This window comes from Phascolarctos cinereus, unplaced genomic scaffold (assembly GCF_003287225.1).
Source record: "Phascolarctos cinereus isolate Bilbo 61053 unplaced genomic scaffold, phaCin_HiC Scaffold_3;HRSCAF=262, whole genome shotgun sequence".
In the NCBI taxonomy this organism is placed as follows: domain Eukaryota; kingdom Metazoa; phylum Chordata; class Mammalia; order Diprotodontia; family Phascolarctidae; genus Phascolarctos; species Phascolarctos cinereus.
The window spans coordinates 135,182,661-135,210,130 of record NW_027555736.1 but is presented as its reverse complement, the minus strand read 5'-3'; the positions used below and the strand labels follow the sequence as shown (position 1 = coordinate 135,210,130).

The window sequence follows — 27,470 nt, the reverse complement described above, 5'->3', positions numbered from 1 at the left end:
CTAATAGAACACATGGGAGGTTTTTATGCGTGTTTGTATCAATATTTTGGTTTTCTTGAATTATTTATAATTAAGAGCTCATTTTATAAGATATAAACATCAATAATAATGAAATTGTGATGCGTAGAAAGATTGACATTTAGTAGAGTCTTCTTAGAAATTCCATCTCATAAATGCATTGTTACTTTTATATGTTTTTTAATAAATGCAGTTACTAATTAAAGTCTCTTCAGTAACATGTAATTTTAGTTGTTCAGTTGTTTCAGTCATATGCAACTCTTCGTGACCCCATTTGGGGTTTTCTTGGCAAAGAGACTGAGCGATTTGCCATTCCTTCTCCAGCTTGTTTTACAGATGGCTGGATTCGAACTTAAGTCTTCCTAACTCCAGGCCTGGTTCTCTATCTACCACACCACCTAGCTGCCCAAAAGTAATTTTAGTAAGGTGTATAATTTTAGTAGAGTGTGATAAAATGTATTGTCTAGAAACATGCTGCAATTTTTGACATTTTTCTAATTTAAAAAATATTTCAATAGTTTTGAGGGGAAAAAATAGGTAGCAATGCTTAACATAGCATTTTAAATTCACCATTTGGTTAAATTTCAGATTGAAGAAGAAATGAAGGGATGCTTAGAGTTTTTACAATCAGTATATACAGTATTTGGATTTTCCTTTCAATTAAATTTTTCTACACGGCCTGAAAACTTCCTAGGAGAAATTGAAATATGGGACCAAGCTGAAAAGGTACAGACCAAAAAAAGTTGCCATTTCCTTTTATATTAGTTCCTTGTGAGTCCTCATCACTTTGTAACAGAATTTTTTTTCAATTATAATTTCTTTTACCACTGTTAATTGTTTATAGGACTGGATTACTCCAGCCTAGGTGGCTTGTGGGCTGTCATACACATCATGAGAATTTACTCAATGGTGGATCACCAGTATACTATTTTGTATTTATTCAAGTTTTAAAAATAACATAAAGCTTTTAAATTCAGAGAATTGATTTTAAAACATTTATTTTATAGAATCTTCTTTTCATAGCAGGTTTAACTTTCTTTGTATTTGAAAAACCAAGGATAGAGTGCTTATTACTTTTTTACCATTCAGCATAAAAATTATTAAAGGTGTCTCATAAATTAGTTTATTTTGAATTATTTAAGCTCTATTTTATCTTTTTTTCTAGCTAGAATTTTTACTGCTTAAATTTATTTTTAGGCATATTAAGTTGTACTGCAATAAATTTATATATATATATATATATGTATATATATATGTATATATATATATATATATATATATTAAAGGCACATTTTGGGGGGGTGGGGCGAGGCAATGGGGTGAAGTGACTTGCTCAGGGTCACACAGCTAGTAAGTGTCCAGTGTCTGAGGCCAGATTTGAACTCAGGTCTTCCTGAATCCAGGGCCAGTGCTCTATCCACTGCACCATCTAGCTGCCCCCAACGTATTCTTTACTTCAGTAATTCTTGCTTAACCTCATAAGTGATACGCATATTCAATAAAGTATTTTTTTGAAGCTTCCTGCATAATACATGGAAAAAGTAGATCTACAGTGCAATAAGGGGTTACAATGTTCTCTTCTTCTTCTTCTCCTTCTTCTTCTTTCTTCTCTTTTAATATTAGCAACTTGAAAACAGCTTAAATGAATTTGGAGAGCCATGGAAATTAAACCCAGGAGATGGAGCATTTTATGGGCCTAAAGTAAGTAAAGTAAAATTACTTCCCAAATAGCTTATGAAATGTGGGTTGAAAAATCCTTGCATCTTACAAAAAATAATTTAATTTACAGATTGATATAAAAATCAAAGATGCCATTGGCAGGTACCACCAGTGTGGCACTATTCAGCTTGATTTCCAACTACCCATCAGATTTAACCTTACATATGTTAGGTGAGTAGTTGAATTACTATCATAAGTACTATAATAATTTTAATTGATTTTAATTTGATTGTTGATTTTAATTGTCCTTTGAATGATGAAAGTCTGTTTGTTACTTAATAAAATAAAAACATTAGATTGGGACTACTGCCTCACCTGATATATGGTAGGTTCTTAATAAATGCTTATTTTTTGATTGACGATTCTGTCATCACTTAAACACGTCAGACCTAGCCTATTTTCTTTCCTTCCACCCAATTCCAACTTAGTGATAAGCCATACCAACATGTTTTCTGTCTCTCAGACTTATAAACTGAATTATGTTTGATCATTCTTTACTCAACTACATTTAGTTTTATATATATAATTTTTGCATGATACGATTTCAATGGAAATTCCATTTTCATAAGACAAAATCATCATATAGATATATTAATTTAAATTTTACTTATAATTCCTCTGTATAATTGGTTATACACACCAACTTAGAATTATGATATACCTTAGAGGTCAGCTAGTCCAGACTCATAATTTTACATACAAGGAAACTGAGACCTAGAGACCTTATGTTATATTATCAATATCCTTCTTAAAATGAAACATCCAGATCTGGACAGCAATCCAAATTTAATCTAACCAGGGTAGCAAGACTATTACCTTCTAGTCTTGAACCCAGTGCTTTTCTTAATGCTGCCTAAACTGTATTAGTAATACTCCAGCTAGGGCAGAATACAATAGGTCTGTCATCACGTTTTTATCTGGAAATCAGATCTTTCAATTCAGCCTAAATTTTATTAGCTTTTGAGACTTCTCTATTATGCTGTTGTTTCAAACAGAGCTTGCAGTCCACTAAAATCTCAGTGATTTTTAAACAGGGACTGCTGTCTAACCATGCCTCATGCCTCTTGTCCTTGGAAGTTGATTTTTTTTAAAAATCCAAATGTAAGACTTACCGAAATTCATCTTATTGGACTTGGCTGGGCAAGATCTTTTAGTATCCTGTTTGGCATCATATAGTATGTTAATTATCCCTCCAGCTTTGTGTCATCTACACTTTGAGAAGCATATCTATGCTTTTATACAAATCATTGATTAAAGGTAAACAGCAATGGGTCAAATATATATCCCAGAGGTACTAGAAACATCTTTCCAACTGGACTTCAGTCTATTAATGACTGCATCTAATAGTTCAGCTATCCAACCAGTACCAAGTCTATCTGACTGTAGTACTGATCTCCCCATCTTTTCTGTGTGATTAGGCTGAGAAACTTCATCAAATGTCTTGCAGAAATCTAGTCCAGCTCTTTCTATAGCATTTCTTTGATGTACCAATGTAGTAACTTTGTCAAAAAAAAAAAAGTTAAGTTAGTCTAGCAGGACCTCTTCTAGCTTGATAGATAGAGTACTATCCAAACAAACATTGAAGGAGAGTTTAGGAAATCAGGAGCAGTAGAAGACCAAATCATATGACTTTCATCTTCATTCCATATTATAAACATTAAGTAATTCGCAAAATCCAGTATTGTTTTCTTTGTTGTATAGCCCAGGAATACATGCACATTCATTTCTCTTTGACAACAAAAGTGCTAGAAGGAGCCAACAAGAATAACAATTTGAATTTTAAAACTCCTGACTCATTTTCTGTGTATTTTATCAGTGACTAATTCCATAGTTGCTAAATGCTTTGACAAGTGTTCCATTACATAGGGAGAATCCAGTGCATAGAGCAAATGAATGACAAAGACATCAAATCCTAACCTCCTTGGGCTGCAGTTTCTATAAAATGAGGGGGTTGGACTACATGGCCTTTAAGGTCTCTACCAGTCTAGCGTTCATCCTTCCTGGTCTCCATAAGCTATGAAAAAGCTGTCTGTCCCCATTGCCTTCACCTCCTCTACCCACACTTTTTGCCCTGGTGTTTCACATGTCTGGAATGTGCTCCCTCCTCATATCTGTCTCTCAGAATCCCTAATTTATTTAAAGGCTTGGCATCAGCACCATTTCTACATGAGGCCTTTCCCAATGCCCCTAATTGCTAATGTCTTCCCCTCAGTATCTTCGTATCTGCTTTATATATAGCTATTCACAAACATATTATTTCCCTCATTGATCTGTAAGCTTCTTGAGAGTAAGAATTAGTTTTACTTTTGGCTTTGTATCATCAGAACCTAACAGTGCCTGGCACGTGGTAGGCTCTTAGTAAATGTTTATTGCTTGGTTGATTGAATTCTCCTTTTAGTGAGAGTTTTATCCAAAGATTATTTTGAAAATGTTTCTTATAATTAACTTTCACAAAAGTAATTGAAATGCATGTACCAGAATAGATGGAACACTTTTAAACTACTTATTACTACTTTTTCATTCTAAGAGAGTTATGATAAAAACAATTCTTTTTTGGTTTTTAATTACAGACTCTGGTGTTCTGAAATGAGTCTAGCATTTTTTCAGAGGGAACCATGTTTTCAAATAAAATATAGTACATATATAAAGGTTTTAGTGCATATCAGATATTAACATTTTATCATGTTTTGTGAAGGAGAAAACTGGAAGACAAGAATATAGTTATTATTACTAAAAGATTAAAAAATGTCTAACACTGTAATTTTTATTTCAGTAAGGATGGTGATGATAAGACAAGGCCAGTGATCATTCACCGAGCTATTCTGGGATCTGTAGAGAGAATGATAGCCATTCTTTCAGAAAACTATGGAGGAAAATGGTAAATGATGAGAGAAAAAAATTTAAAAAAAATTGTTTTATTAATTTATTTTGATTTATCAACAATCATTTCCATACGCTTTTGAGTTTAAAATTTTTCTCCCCCTCCCTCCCCACTATCCTCCCCAAGACGGCACACAGTCTGATATAGGCTATACATATACATTCCTATTAAACATATTTTCACACTAGTGATGTTGTAACTTAAGAATTAGAACCAATAGGAGGAACCACCAGAAAGAGGAAACAAAACTCAATAGAAGGAAAAAAATAGCAAATAGTGTGCTTCAATCAGCATTCAAACTCCATAATTCTTTCTTTGGATGTGGATAGCATTTTCTATCATGAGGCCTTTGGAGATGTCTTAGATTCTTGTATTGCTGGGAAGGGTGAAGTTTGTCAATATTAGTCATCGCACAATGTGGCTGTTATTGTTACAACGTTCTCCTGGTTCTGCTCACTTCACTCAGCATTAGACCATACAGGTCTTTCCAGGTGAAAAAATATTTTTAAAATGAAAATGTTATTGCTATCTTTTATTTTTAAAATACTTTCATTTCCACATCTACCACTCTGCTCTCCCTACCCCTGTTCTCTTCATAGCACTTTACCCAGAAGGCCATTTCTTATAACAAACATAAAAAAGAGAGTACTAGTCCTAGAGTCAGGAGGACCTGAGTTCAAATATGACTTCAGACACTTGACACTAGCTGTATGACCTTAGGCAAGTGACTTACCAACCCCACCCCGCCTCACCAAAAAAAAAAAGGAAAAGAAAAAAAAGAAAAGCAGTATAGCAAAACCAACCAACACATGAACCAGCTCTGATATCACATGAAATGTACCACATCCCCCATCTCCTACTTCTGCCAAGAAGGAAGAGAGATGTGTTTTCTCATCTCTTCTTCAGGGTCAGGCTTAACTGTTATAATTACATTGTATTCTCTTTATTTTCCTTTTTTGTTTCTGTAGTTGTAATTATTGTCTATATTATTTTCTTGGTTCTGGTTACTTCAGTCTGTGAAGGCCATAAAAGTCTTCCCATTCTATTCTGAATTCTTCACAGTCATCATTTCTTGTGGTGCTGTACATACATATTATAGTCATGTACTACAATTTATAAACAATGTTTTGTTTTGTTTTTCAAAAGAATCTTATACATACATGTAGAGGCAGCTGGTGGTGCAGTGTAGGGATTATGGGCCTCGGGTCAGGAAGATGTGAGTTCAAATCTGGCCTTAGGTACTTACTAGCTGTGTGACCCTGGGGAAGTCATACAACTGCCGTTTGCCTTAGTTTCCTTAACTACAAAGTGAGGATTATAACAGCACCTACTTCATAGGTTTGTTGTACATCTCAAGTGAGATAATATTTGTAAAAGGGCTTGGCACAGTGCCTGGCACGTAGTAGGTGCTACATAAATGGTTTTTTCCCTTCCCTTCTCCTCTAAGTACATATTTAAGTAGAGAAATATTGGTTTGAAATTATACAGTAACTGCATCTTCATAATAAAAAAGTATTCCAAATTATGCCTCAAAAGAATAAAGACTATCAGAGAAAATCAAAAAGGCACATTAACATTTATTAAGCCCTGTTACTCTAGTCTTTATGTTAATCAGTTAGCAGAAATGAGAATTTTTAAATATGACTGTTTTAGGTTTCAAGTTTTGGATAGTTTCCCAAACTCCAATAAAATTTAGTCAGTCAGACTGCAGATGTTCATTTAGTCTACTATGTGTAGATTACCACTGGTCACTATCATAAAATGCCTTTTTTGAAGGGAGGGAGTCTAGGCTTGTGATTTCATTGGTGTAAGGAACTACTGTTCAGGAAATTCCCTTGTCCAGTGCAAATCATCAACTTTTCTGCAGCTTAGAGTCTTAGAGAGAAGACTGGGGCTTTAAGAGTTAAAGGGACTTGCTTTGGGTTACACAGCCAATATGTGTTAGAAGTGGGACTTGAACCCAGGACTTCCTGACTCCAAATCCAGCTCTCTATCTGCTCTGCCACTCTGCCTTTCATCTTAAAATGTATGAAATGAAAACTGATGTTTTACATGAAATTCTAGGTGGGGATAAAAGCAAACATTATTTGATGACATAGATTGTAAGTTATAGAACTTCTGAGCTAGAACAGACATTAGAGGTTATCTAATATACCTACGCAGTTTTTCAGATAAGGAAACTGAGGCTCAAAATAGCTGTAACTTGCCCAGGGTATCAGAGGTCATTAATGGCAGAGTTAAAACCCAGGTCTCCTCCCATTCCTATGCTAGTGCTCTTTGTGCTGTCACGAGGCCCCTCTTCCATAACATGTAGAAGTCATCATCTCATTTCTTTCCTCCCCTTCACCGATAAACTCCTTGTTTCAACTTCATTATTCTGAAAGTCCTAACATTTGGAGAAAGCAGTTTCAGTTGAGTATTGAAATTGGAAGCCAAATTACAAAGAGTTGAGAAGTGAGTGAGAGAGGAAGAAGTGGAAGCAACAAGTAGAAGCATCTTCTTCTAGGAGTTCAACTGAGAAAATGCAGAAAGACAGAGGACACCAGTTTCATGAATGGAAGGATTGAAGGTTTTTTAAGGATGGCAGAGTTCTGGGCCTGTTTGTGGGTAGCAAGGAAGGAATTAATAGATAGGAAGAGATTGGGAGGGGGGGATGGTAGAGGCAGTCTGCCAGGGAACATGGGAAAGGATGGTGCTGAGAGTACATGGAGAAGGGTTGGCCTTGGAGAGAGAGGAGGAAGAATGACAAGGATTTTTGAGGTGAAAAGAAGAGAAGAGGGAGCTTATATTGAATAACTTCATTTTAAAAAGAGAGGTCCAGAGCTTTGACCTCTAGGTGAGGGGAGGGAGAGGTATAAAAGAAAAGGGAAGAGAAGATCTGAAACAGCTTCTCTGGGAATTGGAATGGGGAATTAGGGAGGAGCAGAAGTATTTCCTTGCATCAGGTAGCTTCCAATCTGACAGGGTTGTAGGAAAAAGAATTTTCAAAAATAAAGATTTTTGCAGTATCAGTGTTTCTAGTCTTTCTTCAGTAGCACTTTGTGACCTGAAAACAGGAAGAGGAAAAAAGTAGATGACAGAGTGTTCCAGAAATAGTAAATTAAAAAGTCATTTATAACAAATATATGTTTATTTTAAAATACCTTAAAGATTCTGTCCCATATTTATTATTGAAATTTGCATAAATAATAAAAATATTCTTTTTAAAATTCATCATTTATATTTTTCAGGCCTTTCTGGCTGTCTCCACGTCAAGTAATGGTAATCCCTGTAGGGCCAACTTGTGAAGAATATGCACTCCAGGCAAGATAAAAAGCTTTTTCTAATGTGCACTAGATAGTAATAACTTTGTCCCCTGTTTCTCATAAGGGCTTTTAAATGCTGCAGAGTTAAAAACTATTATATTAATTCAGTAATTGGGAATGTAGCCCTGGTTCTGAATTGAATTAAATCTATCTAGTAGTAAAACAAATAAATCACTGTGGGGCTTAGGTGCTTTTTAAGATTTTTCAGAATTGTGCTTATAATATTTATCTTGGGATGTATTCAAGCTAACATTTTGCATACTTTCTATTAAAATAAATGCTATAATAAGTGAAATTTCCCTCCTAGATATCCAAGGAATTTTTTGAAGCCGGATTCATGGCTGATGTTGATCTAGATCAAAGCTGCACACTAAATAAGAAAATACGAAATGCACAACTGGCCCAGTATAATTTTATTTTAGGTAATTTAAAATTTTTACACATGCTTTGCACTCTTTGAGTTGTATAGACATTTTTACAAGGTTCAGAACATTTGGAAATGTATTAGAAGGGTATTATTCTGCTTTGAGTTTGGCTTCATATGAATAAAAAGGCAAGAATAAGGGTAAGTATTTAGTTTTCCAGAAATTTATTCTCGCATTTTAATGACCAATAAAGTGACCAAATTAATGACCAATAAAGTGATCAATATGGCATCATTATTTTACTTAGTGATCGTATCTTGGACATACAAAAAATATGTTGAACAGATCCTGAGGTATGCTTGTTTATTTATTTGTTGGAAGAATCCTTACATACTTTTTATATGAATGCTATTACTAAACCAGTGATGAAGAAAATTATTTAATTGATGTTGATTCTTTAAGTAAAAACTTTTCCATGAAGTCAAATTCCTCCATTTTAGCCACTTGGTGGAAGTAGAATAATACACTTGGTTTGCCTTTTTGATTTATAAGAAATTTTATGGATTAGACTAAAGGGTATAACTGGGAGTATCAATTTAAAATAATGAAAAAGAGGATTTGGATGTCAAAATAAAATTTGTTTAACAATCTGAGAAGGTAATTCTTCAGGGAGTGATGGAATGCTAACCCTCGGACTTAGTTTCAGTATCATAGATGATACAAAAATAAGAAATTGCATTTGTATACCTGTAGACATGATACTACTTCCTGTGAGACTTTGAAAAGTTCTTTTCTACTAAAAATAACAAAAATAACTAGCCTAATATAGCTACAGGTTGGCATAATGGATAGAGATCTCGCCTTGAAGTCAGCAGTCCTGAGGTTCAACACCAACTTCTGACCTCTTGGCTTTGTGACCCTTCAACAAGGTGCTTAACTTCTCAGTGCTCCAGAGAACTCTCTAAGACTGTGAGTTGCAGAGAAGGTGCTCTTCTGCCTGGGTACAAGTCATTTCCTTACTAAGTAGTTCTCTATAGCAATGATATCATGGAGCCAGTAAAAATATAAATATATGATATATATGTGATATGATATATTTATATACATATAATAATTTATGACATCTGATATATCATCATCCCAAATGTTTTTCAACACCATCAGGATGTTTCATGTTGGGTATGATAGGTTGTAGAGTTTGGAAAAAGGTCCCTTCTCTCAGGGAGCCTATGAAGAAAAGTATAATGTCATTAATTTTAAAGGAAAACACTCAGGATAAAAATATTTTGTGACGTGCAAAAATGTCTAAGCTATTGATTAAACTGTTGACTAAAACCAGAACATGCTTCTTCCTTTCCTCTTTAAACAGTGGTTGGAGAAAAAGAAAAAATAAATAATGCTGTAAATGTTCGAACAAGAGACAACAAAATTCATGGAGAGGCTTCAGTAGCTTCCACCATTACTAAACTGAAGAAACTAAAGGAGTCACGTACGTTAAATGCAGAGGAAGAATTTTGATGTTCCTGTCTTCTACTGGCACAATCTTCAGGCATTAAGAACTAAGATTTGAAAATGGAATTCCTTTCCCTAGATTCCTGAAATTTTACTTATTTCCAGAGCTTTGGACTCACTGACAGCAAGGCATAGGCAGAAAGGAAAACGTGTATTTGTTAGATGAAGGAATTTATTTTACTGAAAAGGGAAAATAATGGCAAATGTACATTTAGTGATGTTACTAGGGGTTAAGCTTTTCAAAAGACTAATGAACTTGAAATAAAAGCCTGTGAAGCTTTGGTATATACAAAGACAATCTTATTTTATTTTGCAATGACAATATTATGTCTTTGATATTTTATGTTTGTTGAGCTATAGGGAAAACTTTTTCTTCAGAATTCAGCAAATAATTCATGCAGCAGATATTTAGGACCTTTTCTTGTAGACACTACACACAAGTTTAAAAAAAAAAGGAATCTGAATGAGTCTTGAATTCTCCATTACTTACTTTGAATAACACAGGACTTCAGAGTAAAGAGTGTGGAGGAAGATATATTGCTATTATCCATATTGTATACATTAGAGATCTGCAGTTCTTATGTTTTTGGGTATCTTTTACAACTTAGCTAACTCCCTTTTTTTAAAAAATGAAAATAAGATAGCATTACATTTTAAATTATTTTATTAAGCGCCCTAGTAAATGTTCCAAAATATTTTCTCAATCAAATTATATCTTTGACTATATGACAGTCTGCTTACAATTTTCTTTTTCAATAAATCTGTAAAAAAATAAGCCGATTTCAGGATTTATTGAAGAGGACAAACCCAGGTACCTAATTTTCCACAAGCAGGATTAGCTCTAGGCAAAATAAAAAATTCGCCAATCAGTATATCTACAATTCTAGATGTGGGATACAAAAGAAGTAATACATGTTCTCACCCACAAAGAGTTTGCAGTTTTATTGGGAAGACAAAATATAACATTCATGAAAGTTTTAACAAGGAGCTAATTATGTGGAATAGAAAATAAGGTCAAAGTGAGTTAGAGAAAATAGGCCAGAGTTCTCTTGACATACTTTTCAGTAGTGTTGGAGCTTGGGCTGGATATTGGGAACTAAATTGCATTTTGGATTACTAGGAGTACAGAGAATCCTAGGATAGAGGAATGATATAATCTGTGAGGAGAAAGTATAATGAGCTTCCTAAATATAGCAGAGAAGGTTCATGTTTAGGAGTAAGCAGAAATCTATCTGGATAGGTAGGGTGGTACCAGATTAAAAGGGCACAAGGAAATTGAGGCAAAGGAGTTCATATCTTCAGGAGACAGTACTTTAACTCCAAAGTATGATATTACTGGTAGGAATTTCTGATATTATGGTACACCTGAAGGATGTTGGGATAGTTGTTATATACATGCACTAAGAGAAACTATGGTACAACCTTTTAATTCCTTGATGTTTAACACCCTTTGACTTAACTATAGATGAAGGCTATGTGCTTTTAAGAAAAGATTTAGAACAATTTATACAAAATGTTATTTTGAAAATCTGCTTTTTCCTTGCCTGTTATTATCATCCTTATCATTTCATTTATATAGTAGTAGTATCATAGGGCTGTAGCTTTAGGGTTTGAAGGGAATTAGCCCTCCTAAATTTTTAGATGAGAAAAATAAGGCCCAGAAGTTAAACGACTTGCCCAATGTCCCCTTGGCAGTCAATGGAAGAACGAGGACTCAAATAAAAATTCAGTGCCCTTGAGACTACATTTATAGGATGGGGAGACTTTTGGTCCTGTTTCAAGTTACTCTACAAATTAGCTGCTTATTTTGGAGATGCATGGGGCCAGTTCTTCCTGTGCCCATCCTAATCAATAGAGTCAATCCAGTGCAAAATTATGAAGTCAATAGAATTTGTATTTGTTACCCTACCCTTCATTTTTCTTATTTTCTCTTCTGCAGTAGTACCTCCTTTCTCTATCAACTCAGGGACCTATAGGTCCCTCTTATTCTTTCCTCAAATAAAATTTAAAAATATGTATTTTCCCTATCATCTTGAAAATCTGCTGTCAGGGAATGCTCTGTCAAGTCACATCATACTATGATTTTTAAGTCAATGTGTTACCTATCCTGGGGTATATCAGGTATGCTTTCATGTTTAGGCATGTATCTAATTGTAAAATGAAAGGCTTTCCCCAGCATGAAGAATATTCATTGGTTTTCTGAATCAAAAAGAACTTGGTGTGAAGCCACATCTTTATTACCTGAGTGGTGCCAAGAAAGCCCCAAGTTCATTGTAGTTCATTCATTTAGAGGTAGAAGACCAAAGAGATCTAGTCTAATCCTCTCATTTCAAAGCTAGGATTCAAACCTAGTTCATTTTATCAATGAAATTCATCTGTAATCCTATGATACTACTACAAATCATTGGATCATAGAGCTAGAATTGGAAAGGACCTCAGAAGCCAACTAATTCAATGACTCCCCATTGTATTTGAGGAAAATAAAGTTAAATAGCTCCCTTAGGGTCACATAGTTAAGCCCCAGAGGTAGAATTTGAACCCATGTCCTCTGACTCCTGAACAAGTCATGCACTTTCCACTGTATCTTGCCGATCTCACAGGTTTTAGTACCCTCCCACCTCAATTGCCCTTGTACTATACTTGTTTACATGTTGTAGCCTCTTAATAGAAATGTAAGCTCTTGAGGGCAGGATCTATATCATTTTTGTCTTTGTATCCCAGCACCTATCAGTGCCTTGTATGCGGTAAGGTTTTAATAAATGTTTACTAAATTGAACTGAATCACTGGGTAAGGCCAGTCCTTCAAACTTCTGAAGAATTTACCAAGAGAGGTAGAAGGTGGGATGTTGGGAAATAAGTGAGGCTCATAAGTTCTTTTTTTAAATGTCTTTTTACAAATATTTATTATCTTTCCTCAATGTCCCTCCCTCAGTAGAAAAACATCAAAAACCTAACAATAAATCCTCATAGTCCAGCAAAACAAATTCCCACATTGGCTATGTCCAAACATGCATGCTTCATTCTGGAATTCTGGTCCATGACCTCTCTGGCAGAAAGTGGGCAGCATGACTCATGATTTATCATAGAATAATCTGAATGCCAGTCTTTCAGAATTCTTTTTCTCTATAATGTCATTGTAATTTTTTGGTCCTGAAACCATCTATTTTCCCATTTCTCACATTTCATCATATTCATATACCACAATTTGTTTAGCAGTTCCCCAGTAGAATAACACCCCTTTAGTTTTCAGCGTGGGGGTTTTGAGTTTTCAGTGTTTTTGTAGGACTAGGTCCTTTTCTTACTTTGATCTCGTTGGCCTAATAGAGCTTTCTCTGGGTCAAAGGGCAAGCACAATTTAATGACATTTTGTTTCCAGAATGGCTGGACCAATTCACAGCACCACGAACAATACATGAGTATGCTTATTCTCCCACAGCCACTCCAACATTTGTCATTTTTCCTTTTTTTGCTATCTTTTCCCAATCTGGTAGATGTAAGCCAGAACCTCGGAGCTGTTTTAATTTGTATATCTCTAATTATTAACGTTTTTTTGTATAGCTATTGAAAGCTGGATTTATTCTGTTCCTCTGAACTCTGCTTATTCATATCCTTTGACGAGTTTATCTATCCTGAACCAGCCTTTCCTCTTAATACCTTCCAACGTGGAGACATCCGTGTTTGTTTGCACATGAGCCCACGGACTCCGCGGCGACTGGCAGTGGGAGTGGGGGAGGGGCAAAGGCGCGGCTCGTCTCCAGCCACTGAGAAACCAGTTCTTGGCCCCGCCCACTCCCCGGCCCCCTCTAGGACGCATCCCATTCGCAGACTTCTCATCCGCATTGACGTGTGACGTAGACACCCGGAAGTGAGCGCACGGCGACAAAATGGTGGCCATGGCGGCTTCGACTGTGGCGATGGGCGGACTGAGCCGCGTCTTACTCTTCCTCTCGCAGCTCTACATCTTAACGGGCGGTGGTGAGTCCAGAGCTAGCGTCCCCACGGGAGACTCGGGAGTCAGGCCTGGATGGGGGTAGGGGGCGGGTGCGCGCCTCGCTCTGGTCCGGAGCCCCGCTCCCCTCCCGAGCCCCGCTGCGGGTGACTGTGTGCAGAGGAGGGGTGCGGAGGCTGGGGCGCCTGCGGCCCCGACGGAGCAGTTACCGCTGCCGCCCTCGCTGCAGGTGGAGGAGGAGGGAAGCGCTCTTCGCCCCGCCCCGGGGGGGATGACCTCACCCTCCCGCTGCTTGCGCCCCCCTTCTCTCTTGACCTTTCCCCGGTAATTGAAGAGCCCCGGAAGCTGGGTTCATCACGCCGGTTTTTTGCAGTTGAGGAAAATGGGGACCCCTCCTGCTCTTCTCCATCCTTTTGCTCCCAAAATGACGCAGATGGGTTTTGTCTCTGTGAACGAACCAGAGATGGCTAACAATTAATGCGTAACTTATTTAAGGGTTCCAAAGACCAATATTAACTCTGCCGATTACAGTTGAAGCTAAAATGTTTTAAATATCTGGCTAAAATTTCTTTAATTGTAGGGTCCTTAAGCATTCTGGCATAGGCAAATAAGGGATCCAAGCTTAACAGGCAGTTAGTCCACAAACTGTCTATGCTTTCAAGGAACACAGTCTGTTGGGGGAGACAAGTGCAAACATTGCTGTGTACAGGATAAGTTGGAGATAACCTCCGAGGGAAAGCACTAGGAGATCAGGGAGATCAGAAAAGGCTTCTTGCACAAGATGGGATTTTAGCTAGAACTTGAAGGAAGCCAGGAGGTGGAGATGAGGAGAGAGAACATTCCAGGCAGGTGGGACAGTCCCTGAAAATGTATGGAGTCAAGAGTTTGAGTGTCTGGTGTGAGAAATAGCAAGGAGGCCAGTGTCAACGGATTGTAGAGTTGGTGGAGGGAGTGAGGGAGGCTGGAAAGGTATAGAGGGGCCAGGTTGTGAAGGGTTTCAAAGAAGCCAGACAGGATTTTTACATTTGATCCTGGAGGTGATAGGGAACCACTGTAGTTGATTGAACAGTTTATGACGTGGTCAGACCCCAGCTTTAAGAAGATGAATTTGACAGCCATGGAGGATGTACTGGAACAGGAAGAGGCAGGGAGATCAACTAGAAAGGCAGGGGGCCTGTTGGAAAGATGTTACAAAGGTAGAATTGACAAGACTTAGCACCACTTGGATATGTGGGGTGAGAGGGTATGAAGAGTCAAGGAAAACCCTAGGTTTAAGTACTTGGGTGACTGAGAGTATGGTGATGCCTTTCAACAGCAATAAGTAATTTAGGAAGGGGTGATGTGTAATAAACTGTTGGTAAGACAAGGGTGTATACCTAAATCTCCTTAGGGGAGACAGTAGAGTGCAAAAAATATTAACTGTAGAGTCAGAGAACTTGGGTTCAGAGTCTGCCTTTTGTGTTAATTACTGTAAGTTCTTGAGCAAAAATGATTTAAATTCCCTGGGCTTCAGTTTCCCCAATTGTAAAACTAGGGGATTTGAATAAATAGCCTCAGAGATCCCTCCAACTCTTGTCTATGATTCTAAAACTGAAAATAAGCTATACTTCAATAAATTATAAGTACTTTAGCAATTAAGTTTTATAATCAGTTTGAAGTCTAGGAAAAGTTGACCAACAGAGCAATAATTTATAGTCATCCAGGGGAAAAGGTGCCAGGCTTGGTGGGCAAAAAATCTGATTTGTCAGGTACGATGCTCCATTGGAGGCTAACTCGGCTTGATGGAGGGTGGGACTATTTATTAATGGACTACGGAAATCTAGACCACTATACAATTATTCTTATTGTAAATTGGCAGTCTTGTTTTATTATTTGGTCTTGTGTGGTTAGTGTGAAAGTCTGGTCACTTCTGATCCTTCTCATAGACTTCAGAGTTTACTACCAGATCGTGACTTTGACTCTTACAAAGTACTTCTATCTTCTGAAGCCCAGATTGAATAGCCCAATCAGCCTCTTGTTTATACTCTCCATAACACTTGCTACTGTTTTCACATGTAATGTGGTTACAAAGTTATAGTCAATGCAGAGGATAAAAATGTTGGAAGCATTATCTCCCCTTAGATGTTTAATTGGTAACATATAGCATTCTACCAAAGATGACACCAAGATCATAGGATTATAGATTCAGAGCTCATCTAGTCTAACCTCCTAATTTTACAGATGAGAAAAATGAGGCCTGTCCAAAGTCACGCAGGCAGTAGGTAGCAGAGTCAAGATTCAAACCCAGATCATCTGACATCAAGCCCAGGGAGATCTGTTTCCGTTGTAGCATGATGATTTTCAGTAATATGGTGACAACTCTTGTCACCAAGACTCTGGGCAAAATGATAAAGAAGGTAAAGATTATATTTAATGTCTTCCCACCTCCCATTTCTATGTTTCTTAAATGCCTTTTTGTCTCCTTTCTCAAATTAGTGACTAAAAATTTTAATAAGACTGTTTTATTCTATTACCATATTTTGTGTTTAAATAGTTTTTAATGAAATAGGTTGTCAGATCTTTATCTCAAGTCCCTATCCTCCAGTGTTCCATAGACTTAATATCTCATAATATGATTTTTTTTACTGTATTAGGAAATTTGCTTCCTATATTTTCAGTACAGTAGTTGCTTCTCTGTTTTGGTTTTTGGTTTTGTTTTTTTTACTGCTGATAATTAGGACCTTTTAGCTAGATTAGGGCATTACTAATTTTTTTAAAATTCTGAATACTTTTGTAAGAGAATAAGCTTTTCTCTCACCTCACAGAAAGTACAGAAACTCCAGCTTATGTGATGAAGTGTCCAAGCAATGGTTTGTGTAGCAAGCTTCCTGCTGATTGCATGGAATGCAAGACAAATTACTCATGTGTGTATGGAAAGCCTGTCACTTTTGACTGCACAGTCAAACCTCATGTTACCTGTGTTGTAAGTATGGAAACATTCATCTTAACGTATGTCAAAAATAAGCAAAAAACAAACCCAAACTCGTGTTAGGCATAATTCAGTCTTGATGTTTCAAAATAAAAAATCTTTAATAACCCTTAAGTACTATGTATTTTGCAGGTGGTATTTTATGGAAAAAAATTATTAGGTTGAAACCACTTAAGTTAAAAATAAATTTTTGTTGTCAGGCGAGTCATTTAGTATTTTGTAACATGTTATTCAAGATAGTTACTATAGACCTTGTGGAAAGTTGAAATTCCTGCCTGCTCATTTAAGATAGATTCCCCTAAGAAGATTCACTGAGCAATTTTTTTTTTTAGCAATAATGAAGACTGTTTGTTGGGCTATACAGGAACCTGATTAAACATATGGGCGTATGCTGAATTTTTTTAATATATATTTTAAAGAAAGTCAGGGAAGCATAAAACCCACAGTTCTGGTGGAAGCATAATAACAAATACACTGATAAGTCTTTTTCCTCTGTGGAGTCCTTACTAGCATTTTTACTGGGTCCCAAGAATATTATTTGCCTGCATTCTTGTAATTTAGTAAATCAGTAAATTGTTTCTAGTGTCTACATTTTATTTGGTGGAGATACTCTGTTGAAATGGACTGTTGGCAAGTACAGCACTGAATAAGATAGTGAATAGGCATATAAAAAAATAAACTAGATTATCACTGAAGTAGAAAAGTGGGAAGAAAAATACATTTAATGGTGGCACAAGTGGAATCCAAGAGAAATTTTCCCGTTACCATGGTGCCCATCATCTTTCCCCTCCTAGCTGGGTGGGTGGGTATGTGAGTGCTTGAGTGAGTGTATGCACACATGTCCCCATGTCTTAGATCCCTTTACCCACTGTGTTTCTCCTTTTATTCTTTTTGTTTCTCCTTTTACCACCTGGCTGCTTAAGAGTCCAGCCGCTGCCTCAGGTGTTCCTGACGTTCTTGTTCTTTCATTTACCTGTTTGTGCTCCCATCTCATTCTAGTTCCTTTTCTCGTTAGTTTCTTTCTCTATGTTTTCTAGTTAGTTCCTTTCTATGTGTTTTACAAACATGAGTAGGAACTTTCAAAACGTAACATAACCTAAACCAAATATTCAGATTTGAGTTTTTGTCCATTGGGAGGAAAATTGCTGTACTTAAAACAATTGGCATTGTTACTGAAAAATTAATTACAGCTAACCTTGTCTCAAGTGCCTAGGCTTTCCTAGCCTGATATAAGATATACCGGATTATCTCATTTAGTTCTTCCATGAAGACATATGTCAATGCCTGCTCTCTTTAATTCAGGAATCAAAAAAAGTTCAGGAGTGACAGAAAAAGGCAAGAGTTTGAGTGTTCTTTATCAAATTCTACAAAGAAAAATATGAGACTTAATAAGGGAAGCAGTGTGGTGTAACAAGTCATCATTTAATTAGTTTGTAAAATGCATGTGGATTGTTATTAAGCATCTGTGATATGTAGTGTCCTTGTTCTCCACATTCCTTCCAACTCTAAAGTCCCGTGATCCTGCATTTTTGAAACTTCGTGCCTTTTGGCAGTGTAAACTGTTCTTGACAAATTGACCGGTTGTTACTGTTTTGCCAATGCTATGTCTTTTGATGTGTAGGATCAGAACTTCACAAAGCAACATAATTTTACAATCAACATGACCTGCAACTTTTGCTGGCAACTTCCAGAAACAGATTATGAATGTTCCAATGCCACAAACTGTATGACTGTCTCCTGTCCCCGACAGCGTTATAGTGCCAATTGTACAGTTCATGATCACATTCATTGCTTGGGTAAGTTATATTTTAAGCAGATGATTTTGGGCAGGAGGGGGAGCTGCTAAACAAAAAAAAAATTTCAAATACTTTTTGTATGGAATTTTAATTTGAATTATCTTGTCCCTTTATGGTAACTATTTACTAGCTTCATGTTTATGCCTTATGATAACAAAGGATCTAATTTGATAATGAACTAAATAGATTTGGAAAAGGACCTGCTGCATCATTAGAGGGTTCCATGTTATAGAGGTAGCTTTTTGTGTATCTAGTTTTTCAGGTACATTAAACTTTTACAGAGTTGAATTGTTAGTGTTCTATTTGTTTATTTTATTTGGATCTGACAAGATGTTAAAAGTAGAAAGGGTGAAGAATTCTTGGGATCTTTTTATTTCACTGAGTAAAAATATATTTTTACTAAGTAAAATATTCATTGGCTTGTAGATTTGTAGATTATAGTATCCATTTATCACCATTAACTCTTCTGTCACAGTATTACTTCTTATACCCATTTCCATTGTAGATTGTATTCCTTTTTTAAGGTAAACGCACCTTTCCTAAAATGCTGTACTGTAACTGGACTGGAGGTTACAAATGGTCTACTGCCCTGGCACTAAGGTAAAGAGTTACTAAAGATTTTAACTTGAATTTTTCAAAAAGATTCCCTGTGTGCCTTTGGTGTACAGTATAATCTGATAAACATACTGAGTGAAATGAAAGTACTCATTGATTCAGATTCTGCCATGTGCAAGATAGATGCTTTAGAAAGTACATTAGCTACCAGGAGACATTTAGTTGATTAGATTTATGCCTTACTAAGAGGGACTTAGTGGACTGGACTTGTTAACATTAATCCTGCCAGGATGACTGACTGGCGTCCTAGAAATAACTTATTTAGTTGTTGATATTTGTATTCCTTTTTGGATTAACTTTATGTTAAAGTTTTAAATAATGTTAATAAAATATTTCACTTGATAGATTGTTATAGGTGACAGAATATTAGACCATAACTAAAATGGTAAACTATTATCAAGCATTTTTTTTAAATGTAGGGTGTTTGGTTTTAATTTAATTTTTAAAATTTTCCTTAATACTCTTTAAAATAGAAAACTGAACATACTGATTGAAAGATATTCACGGGCTCATAGATTTAGAGTTAGTGGACATCTTAGAAGTTATCTTGTTCAACCCCTTTATTTTACAGTTAAGTAAATTGAGGCCCAAGGAGATAACTTAAAAGTAAGCAGCTGGGCTAGGATTTGAATCAAATTCTTCTGACTCCAAGTATAGTACTCTTTCTTCTGCACTAGGCTTCATCCTCTGATACCTAACAAAACTCCTTGCCCCAGGTATAGTGCTTAATATTAATAGTGTTAAAAATATGTTCAGAAACTGAGTTGTAACTGTTGAGAGAAGAAAAAAATAAAGTAAGGCTTTGCTGCTTTGAATTCACTTAATCATTAACTGTTTTCCAGTGGAAAAATGTTTTTAAATATTAGAATTTTAGCATTTAGTAAGGTCATGTAGGCCATTCCTCTCTTTTTGGAAATGAGGAAAGTGAGATCCAGAAAAATTAAGTGATTTTCCCAAGGTTCCATAACTAGTTAGTACCAGAATTGGGGCTAAAAGCCTTACCTCCCACTACCAAGCTCCTTTTTAATACGTTGCATTCTCTACATAGATTTTAACTTTTTGTCGTTCTAGACTTGTGATTCTGTCAGTGTAAGTAACTTTCATTGTGGAAACTCCTTAGATTGATGCAGATCAGAAATTCTTTAACTTATTGTCAGCTGGGTTGAACTGGTCTCTAACCTCTGGGTGGCTGGAGCTGAACAGAGCACACTAGATACAGGAGAGTCAGGAATGAAACAGAAGTTTAATTTCAAAGTGAGAGAAACAGCTTGCAAGCAAGGAGGCAGATTAGACATGTGCTGGGGATCCACTTCTAGTGGGGGGCCCCGCTTTAGTGTGGCTGAACCTTGATTTATATACTTGTGGCTAGAAAGAGTCAAACAGTGTAGTGTAGCAACAGTAGTGAGGCACAACAGCAACAGTGAGGCAAGATTGTCTAGTGACAAAAGTCTGTTCATAGCAGGGCTTCATGTCTGGGCCTGTTGGTGCTTGCCTGAGCTCAGGGACCATCAGTTTCAGAAAGTGAGTGCAAAGGATTGTTGTTATGCCAAGCTCAGGGCACAGCTTGCTTGTTGGGCCTTAGCTCTGGAAAACCGAGAGTCTCCTAATAGTGTCTTGATATTATATCATTACAGAATTGCCTGAGGCACTGAGGGGGGTCCCATTCTTACATAGCTGGTATGAGTTAGAGGCAGGCCTTGAACCTATCTCTTCCTGATTTGACCAGCTCTCTATTCCATCCTGTGTTGTTTCCAATATCCTTTGAAAAATATATTTTTCAGGGGCAGTTAGGTGGCGCAGTGGATAGAGCACTGGCCCTGAAGTCAGGAGGACCTGAGTTCAAATCTGGCCTCAGACCAACACTTGACACTAGCTGTGTGACCCTGGGCAAGTCACTTAACCCCAATTGCCTAAAAGTAAATATATATATATATATATATATTTTTTTTTTTCATTGTTAGAAAATGAAGTGACATACTTTTTTTTTCTTTAGAAGAAATCAAAAGTTAGGTTGTTTAGTAGAAGTTTGATACTAGAGTTTTATCTGCTACCAGGTTGACTTGTTTCTACTTATTTTGTATATACATCCACATATATACACATAGATATTAGGTCTTTATACCTAGGTTTGTGTTTTTTTCCAGCTGCAGTGTTGAAAATTAATTTGTGATGGAATTATTTGTCTAAAGTTCATGATAGACATTCATTTGTTGAAACATAAATTGTTTGCAGACATGAAGGGAGTTTTTTTTACTTATAATGAGTTATAGAATTAGTTTATAGTCAACCCAGAACTTAATATTAATCAATCCTTGTTTTACATTATAGCATTACCCTTGGTGGATTTGGAGCAGATCGATTCTACCTGGGTCAGTGGCGAGAAGGTTTAGGCAAGCTGTTCAGCTTTGGTGGCCTGGGAATATGGACTTTGATAGATGTTCTGCTAATTGGAGTTGGCTATGTTGGACCAGCTGATGGTTCCTTATACATTTAAAATGGTTAATGTGCTTCAGAAAGGGAGCAACATTAGAAAAGTCCTTAAGAATGTATAACTCAGTTTTTTTAATTGTGTCAAATTGTTGCTATTTGTATGTTTTAATGTACAGTATCTGTACTTTGCCTGCCTTAATTAAGGTTAAATAAATGAATGTCATTGAACCATGTTTATTTGGAATTTGTTTTCCTTTATCTGTAACAAATTCTTTTTTTCTATGAAAAGTGTTTAAAGTTGCACAGTTAAACTAGAGGAACAAATTCTGCAGTGTTTGAACAGCCATTCACTCTTTTGACTTTAGTTTTGTGTTCTATATAACTTATTCGTAAAACTTGTCATTCAAATATGAGATATTAATGTAATTTGTTTTGCAAAAAGCGTCAGAAGGTTTTATTTTTTAGGTTAACCAAATAAAATATGCCTAAACTCCAGCTGTCTATATAGATTTTGCTGTTAATATATCTATTTACGATGCCTGGCACATAGTAAACACTAAATAAATGTTTGCTGACTAACTGACTGATTTTGGTCTCTTTATTTTTAACAGTAGTTTTAACAGTAGACTGTGGTACTTTTATATCTTGTTTCAGTTTATATATATGGCTTTAAAGAAATGCATGAATAGTGACATTTACCAGTAATATTTCAAGTTCGTTTAAGAAATATTGAGAATCTGTTTCTAGTACCATTTACATTGATCTATACGGAATGATCCCTTTTGTTGAATGTTATTCAACAAATACTGAATGTTACGTCATTTCCCCTACACCTTCTCTGGGGATTCTTCTTAAATTGTTTTGGGTATTTATGGGTGTTGCCTTAAGACACTTATATTTGTTGTAATCATTAACCACTCCATTAGACCTATAAACTACAAGATGCTTTCCAGTCCTTAATTGGCTTCCCCAGAATGTTTCCCTTTTAAAATGATTTATAAACTCAATTATTAATATTTCTTATTTTTGTATCACTTTCATTTTAATATATATCCTTCCCTACCTAGTGAGTCATTCCTTGTAACAAAGAGGGATTGGGGAGGGAAGCAGCTCAGCAAAACTGACCACCATACCAACATTCTTAGCAAATTCTCGTGGTCTCCCACTTATGCCAAGAGGGGAGGGTGCTACATTTTCTTAACTCTTCTGAGGTCAAGCTTGGTCATCATTATACAACATTCAGTTTCTTTTTATCATTCCATCTGTAGTCATTGTGTATATTTCCTGGTTCTGCTTATCTCCTGCATCAGTTCATGTACATCATCTTGTGTTCTCTGAATTTTTCATATTAATCATTTCTTAATGTTGTTGGACCTGACCTCTGGTAATTTAGATCCATGTTGGAACTAAATGAACCATTGGTAGATCATCATTTAACAGTTTAAAGAGGGTTTACTTAATCTATGCATAGAAAGGCTGCTCAAAAAAGGTACAGAATTTAGTGTAGGTTTACCCCTCCATACAAAATGTGGAGGAAAAATTGGCAGGATTTACCCTCATTTGTCTAGAAAACAGAGTTATTCACCATGGTTTAATAAATGAAGTTGACCATGTCATTCCACTTCTCAAAAAATTCTAGTGGTTCATTTTTGCCTCTAACACAAGATACAAACTTTTTTGGTTTGGCATTCAAAGCCCTTCACATTCTGGCTCCTGTCTCCCTTTCCAAGCTTATTTTACATTATTCTCCTTCATGTGTTCTAAATTCCCTCAAAACCAGCCTGCTTGCTGTTCCCTATATACAGTTATGTAGCTTCTGTTTCTGTGTCTTGACACAGGTTGTGGGCCCAACACCACAAGTCCAGAATGACCTTCCTCCTCATTTCTGCCTCTTAGAAATCCTCTCAGCTCAAGTGTCAACCACCTTCTGCATAAAGTCTTTCCTGAACCCTTATCTTGTATGTTTTGTGTTTTCTTGTGTACTGTGTTGTTTCCTTTGATAGAATGTAAGCTTTGTACGGGGCAGATACTGTTTCACTTGTTTTTTGTATCCCTGATACCTAGTACAATGCCTGACACAGAGTAGTAATTTAATAAATCCTTGTTGATTCACTTAACACTTTAAGTGCTAATATGTGAATTATATTGTGCTAAGTACTGCCAAACACTAAGGTGACTAAGACGTGCTCTCCTAGACCTGAAGGAACTTATAATAAGGAGATGAAATAGGTGAAAAACTATTGTACTGGAAAAGGAAATCATTTGGATTTGAAATCAGGATTGTTTCAAATTCCAGCTTTTTGAAGCAGGTATGTGAGCTTGAGCAAGTCATTTTACTTTTGGACTTCAGTTTCCTCATCTGTAAAATGAAAAGGCTGGACGAGATGTCGTTGAAGATCTCTCCCAGCTCTGTCTATGATCCTGTTTTAAAAGAAAATAACTTTTATATGAAAATCTGATAAACTTAACCCTGCAGTTATAACTGTGATCACAAGGTGGTACTCTTGGCTTGCAATATAAGAAAAGGATATATCAGGCCAGCTATGTCCAATTTAAGTTTGTTTTTCTTATTGGAAAGTGACTTTATTTTTTATTTTTAGTTATTAAAAATTTTTTAATTTTAGTTCCAAATTCTCTCCCTTCTCCCTTTCCTCACCCATTGAGAAGGCAAGAAAAAACTCATTATGAATATATATAGTCATGAGGCAGCCAGGTAGCACAGTGGATAGAGCATTGGCCCTGGAGTCAGAAGGACCTGAGTTCAAATTTGGCCTCAGACACATGATGCTTACTAGCTGTGTGACCCTAGGCAAGTCACTTAATTCCCATTGTATTACCTCAAAAAAATGTGTGTATAGTCATGCAAAACAAATTTCTTTATTAACCATGTTAAAAGAAAGAGAAGAATATGCTTCAGTTTGTACTCCAAGTACATCAGATCTCTATCAGGAAGTGGATAACATGTTTCATCATGAGTACTTTAGAATTGTGGTTGGTTATTGTTTTGATCAGAGTTCTAAATCAAAGCTGATTATCTTTACAATTTATTATATTAATTGTTCTCCTGGTTGTGTTCACATCACTTTGTGTGAGTTCATACAATTCTTCCTAGGTTTTTCAGAAGTTATGCTGATCTTCATCATTTCTTACAGCAAACAATATATTACATTCATATGCCATAACTTGTTAAGCTCTTTCCCAATGCTGGGTACCCTCTCTGTTCCCATATTTTGCTACCACAAAAAGAACTATACATATACTAAACATTTTTCTCTATCTTTGATCTCTTTGGTGTGTAGCACTAGTAGCAATATTGCTGGGTCAAAAGGTATATGCACAGTTTATTAGATTTTTGGGCATAGTTCCAAATTGCTTTGCAGAATGATTAGACTGTTTCATAGCTCCACCAATAGTGCATTAGTGTACCTATTTTCCTATATATGCTCCAATTCTAATAATTGTCTCAGTGATTTGTTGGTACCCCAGAATAATGGTAATGTGCTTTTGCCTGTACCTATTCTAAAGACACATACTAACCTACCTTCATAATGCTGGATCTCTGATGCAATGACTAATTTCCTGTACTTTTTGGATCCTAGGATCTATATCTAGAACTGGAATGGATCTTCTAGGTTATCTAGTCTAATCCCTTTTTACAGATGAGGAAACTGAGGCTGAGACATATGACAATTGGCTGCGGTTCACACAAGTAATAAGTGGCAAATCTAGGATTCAAACATGTCCCATGACTTCTAGTTAAGCACATTCTTTCTGGTGCACCATGATACTTCCCAGTTTATTATAAAATTAATTGTATCAGCACAGGGTTGGAAAACTAATCTCTGTTCCATAAAACAACATGTTCAGTACACATGCTGTCTCCTATGGGAATCTTTTTTTTCTTGATATTTCTAGTTGTTATTACTGCCCTCTCAAATTATATTGTATTTACTTTTCTGTTTATATGTCCTCCCTCCCCAGTAGAGTGGGAGAGGGGTTCCTTAAGGGCAGGTTCCTTTGTTAGTGTTTTTTTATCCCTAGCACCTAACAATACCTTACCCATAGGCAATTTTACGTGTATGTATATGTATATGTGTATATACGTGTATGTGTATATGTATTTATAGATACACACGTGCATGTGTGTATATATTAAGTATATATATGTATATATGTGTGTATATACATGCCCACACCTATACACACACACAGATTTGTTAACAGGAATATTGATGCTATATTTGGGTCTGTTAGTAAAACTTGAGAAGTATGCTCCATCTCTGTGATGGATTAAAGTAAATCAGCAGAAGGCTTTCTGCTGTTTTGTTTATTCCACCCAAGAATGTCTATGTCAGGTGTTCTTAGACTAGTGGGAAATTAATAGGTGTTTAATTCTTGAGGGAAACTGATGTCACTTGCAAGGAGGCAGTCCTGTTGCCAACCTACAAGAGCTCTGTCTCTAACATCTTAAGATTTGGCTCCAACTTCTCTGTAGATTGAGCCAAATCTCTTGATGAGGAGATACTCTTGACTGACAATGAAAGTCACTGACCAGAGATGTTGAAAATACAAGTTATTGACAAGGGAAGACGATGTGCTAATTTGGAGATGATGAGCAGATCATAATTAACCTTCTGGGAACTTCTCTATATGGCACACTTGTATCTCTGAAATAGCTAAATTGGCCGAGAGGTGGGAATATGTTCTATGATAAAAAAAACTAGGACTCTTTAGTTCAGAAAAGTGAAGGCTGAGAGGTTGGCATAATAGAACACTGGATTTAGAGTCAGAGGACCTGGTTTGAATCCTGTTTCTATTTTTACATCTGTGTCCTTGGCCAAATCACTTCTATCTGATCTTCAGTTTCCTCAACTATAAAATGAGAGAATTAGCCTGAATAATCTCTAGCTCTAGACCCTAAGGTCCTCAGTGTCAGGTGACATGACTAAAATGTTTAGAATCATGTATGGCACAGATAAAGTCATTATTCACTTGTGCCCTTACACTTGAAATATTAGGATAAAGGGCAGCCTCTTAGTTCAGATAAATTTAATACATATAAGAAATGCCAGTTCACAGAGAGGGGAAGAAACTTATTGCCCCCAGAAGGTAGTAGTGGCAAGAAATTTTTAAGAGTGCTAACAGATTTTTGAAAATTAAAGCCACAACTGCCCACCGTTGTTTGTCCTTCGTTCTTGAAGAGGACCATGACATCAAGGAGGTGATGCCATGACATACAAGTGAACTGGATTTAAGTGAGAGAGGGCTGTGCCAAGTCACAAGCCTCACTGGAACCATCTGGATGCAGTGGCAAGATATAGATCAGGATGACCGGAGATAAACCTGGATGCAGTGGGAGACCAGGTTAGCAGCCCCCTTGATAAAGATAGAAGAGGTCCTAGTGGCTTTTATAGTACATATATGGTTAAGGCACCTATTCTGTGGCATCTAACTGGCTACTAGGAAAAGCCCAGGTACACATAATACTGAAAGTTGACAAGGGAAAGCAAGAATGCCCTATCAAATTTCATCCTTTGTGTTAATAATGCTGAGGCAGATGCACAGAGGTTGGAATCAATATGGCAACTCTTGTGTTCCTGTATGTCATAGGTTTAAGAAGATCTGCTGCTAAAGAATTAAATGCTGCTTAAAGTCCAACTGCTTATAGCATAAGGACAGCCCTTGATCATCATAAATAGGACAATACCTCTGTTAACCACTAGATGGCATTTCCATAGTTTGGGTATGTCAGTGCTTGGAGCGCTTCTCATAAACTGTAGTAGGAAAATCCAAATCTCTTCACACTGCAAACACTGGGTATCCACAGCTTTGTGTCAAGTATTCCCATCATTATTTCTTCTGTTTGTTATATTCTCTCTCTCCCTTACTAAGCACTGGTCAGCTGGTTAAGG

The 27,470-nt window shown here is 36.4% G+C and overlaps 2 protein-coding genes and 1 pseudogene across 3 annotated transcripts in view; all 3 read left to right on the top strand.

The window, feature by feature from the left end:
* The window catches only part of TARS3 (threonyl-tRNA synthetase 3), a 37,712-nt gene extending 25,131 nt beyond the window's left edge, over positions 1–12,581 (top strand). Inside the window, exons 13-19 of the mRNA XM_020963583.2 lie at positions 607–744; positions 1,642–1,719; positions 1,808–1,908; positions 4,511–4,615; positions 7,849–7,921; positions 8,231–8,345; positions 9,658–12,581. Of these exons, the coding sequence (XP_020819242.1) occupies positions 607–744; positions 1,642–1,719; positions 1,808–1,908; positions 4,511–4,615; positions 7,849–7,921; positions 8,231–8,345; positions 9,658–9,806 (759 nt within the window). The 3' untranslated portion in view covers positions 9,807–12,581. The remainder of the gene's footprint in view (positions 1–606; positions 745–1,641; positions 1,720–1,807; positions 1,909–4,510; positions 4,616–7,848; positions 7,922–8,230; positions 8,346–9,657) is intronic.
* Positions 12,582–13,649: 1,068 nt separating this feature from the next.
* TM2D3 (TM2 domain containing 3) lies at positions 13,650–22,141 on the top strand. 2 transcript variants are annotated; one of them, XM_020963600.2, is made up of 6 exons: positions 13,687–13,775; positions 15,970–16,145; positions 16,554–16,711; positions 18,339–18,513; positions 19,038–19,113; positions 21,457–22,141. In XM_020963600.2, the coding sequence occupies exons 3-6, from the start codon at positions 16,580–16,582 to the stop codon at positions 21,620–21,622; spliced, it is 549 nt and encodes a 182-aa protein (XP_020819259.1). In that variant the 5' UTR covers positions 13,687–13,775; positions 15,970–16,145; positions 16,554–16,579; the 3' UTR covers positions 21,623–22,141. The 2 variants fall into 2 exon arrangements, with proteins under 2 accessions (XP_020819250.1, XP_020819259.1); XM_020963591.2 differs by lacking the exon at positions 15,970–16,145 and having other exon boundaries at positions 13,650–13,775.
* A 4,769-nt stretch (positions 22,142–26,910) lies between these two features.
* Positions 26,911–27,022, top strand: LOC144456442 (U6atac minor spliceosomal RNA; annotated as a pseudogene).
* Positions 27,023–27,470: the final 448 nt, after the last annotated feature.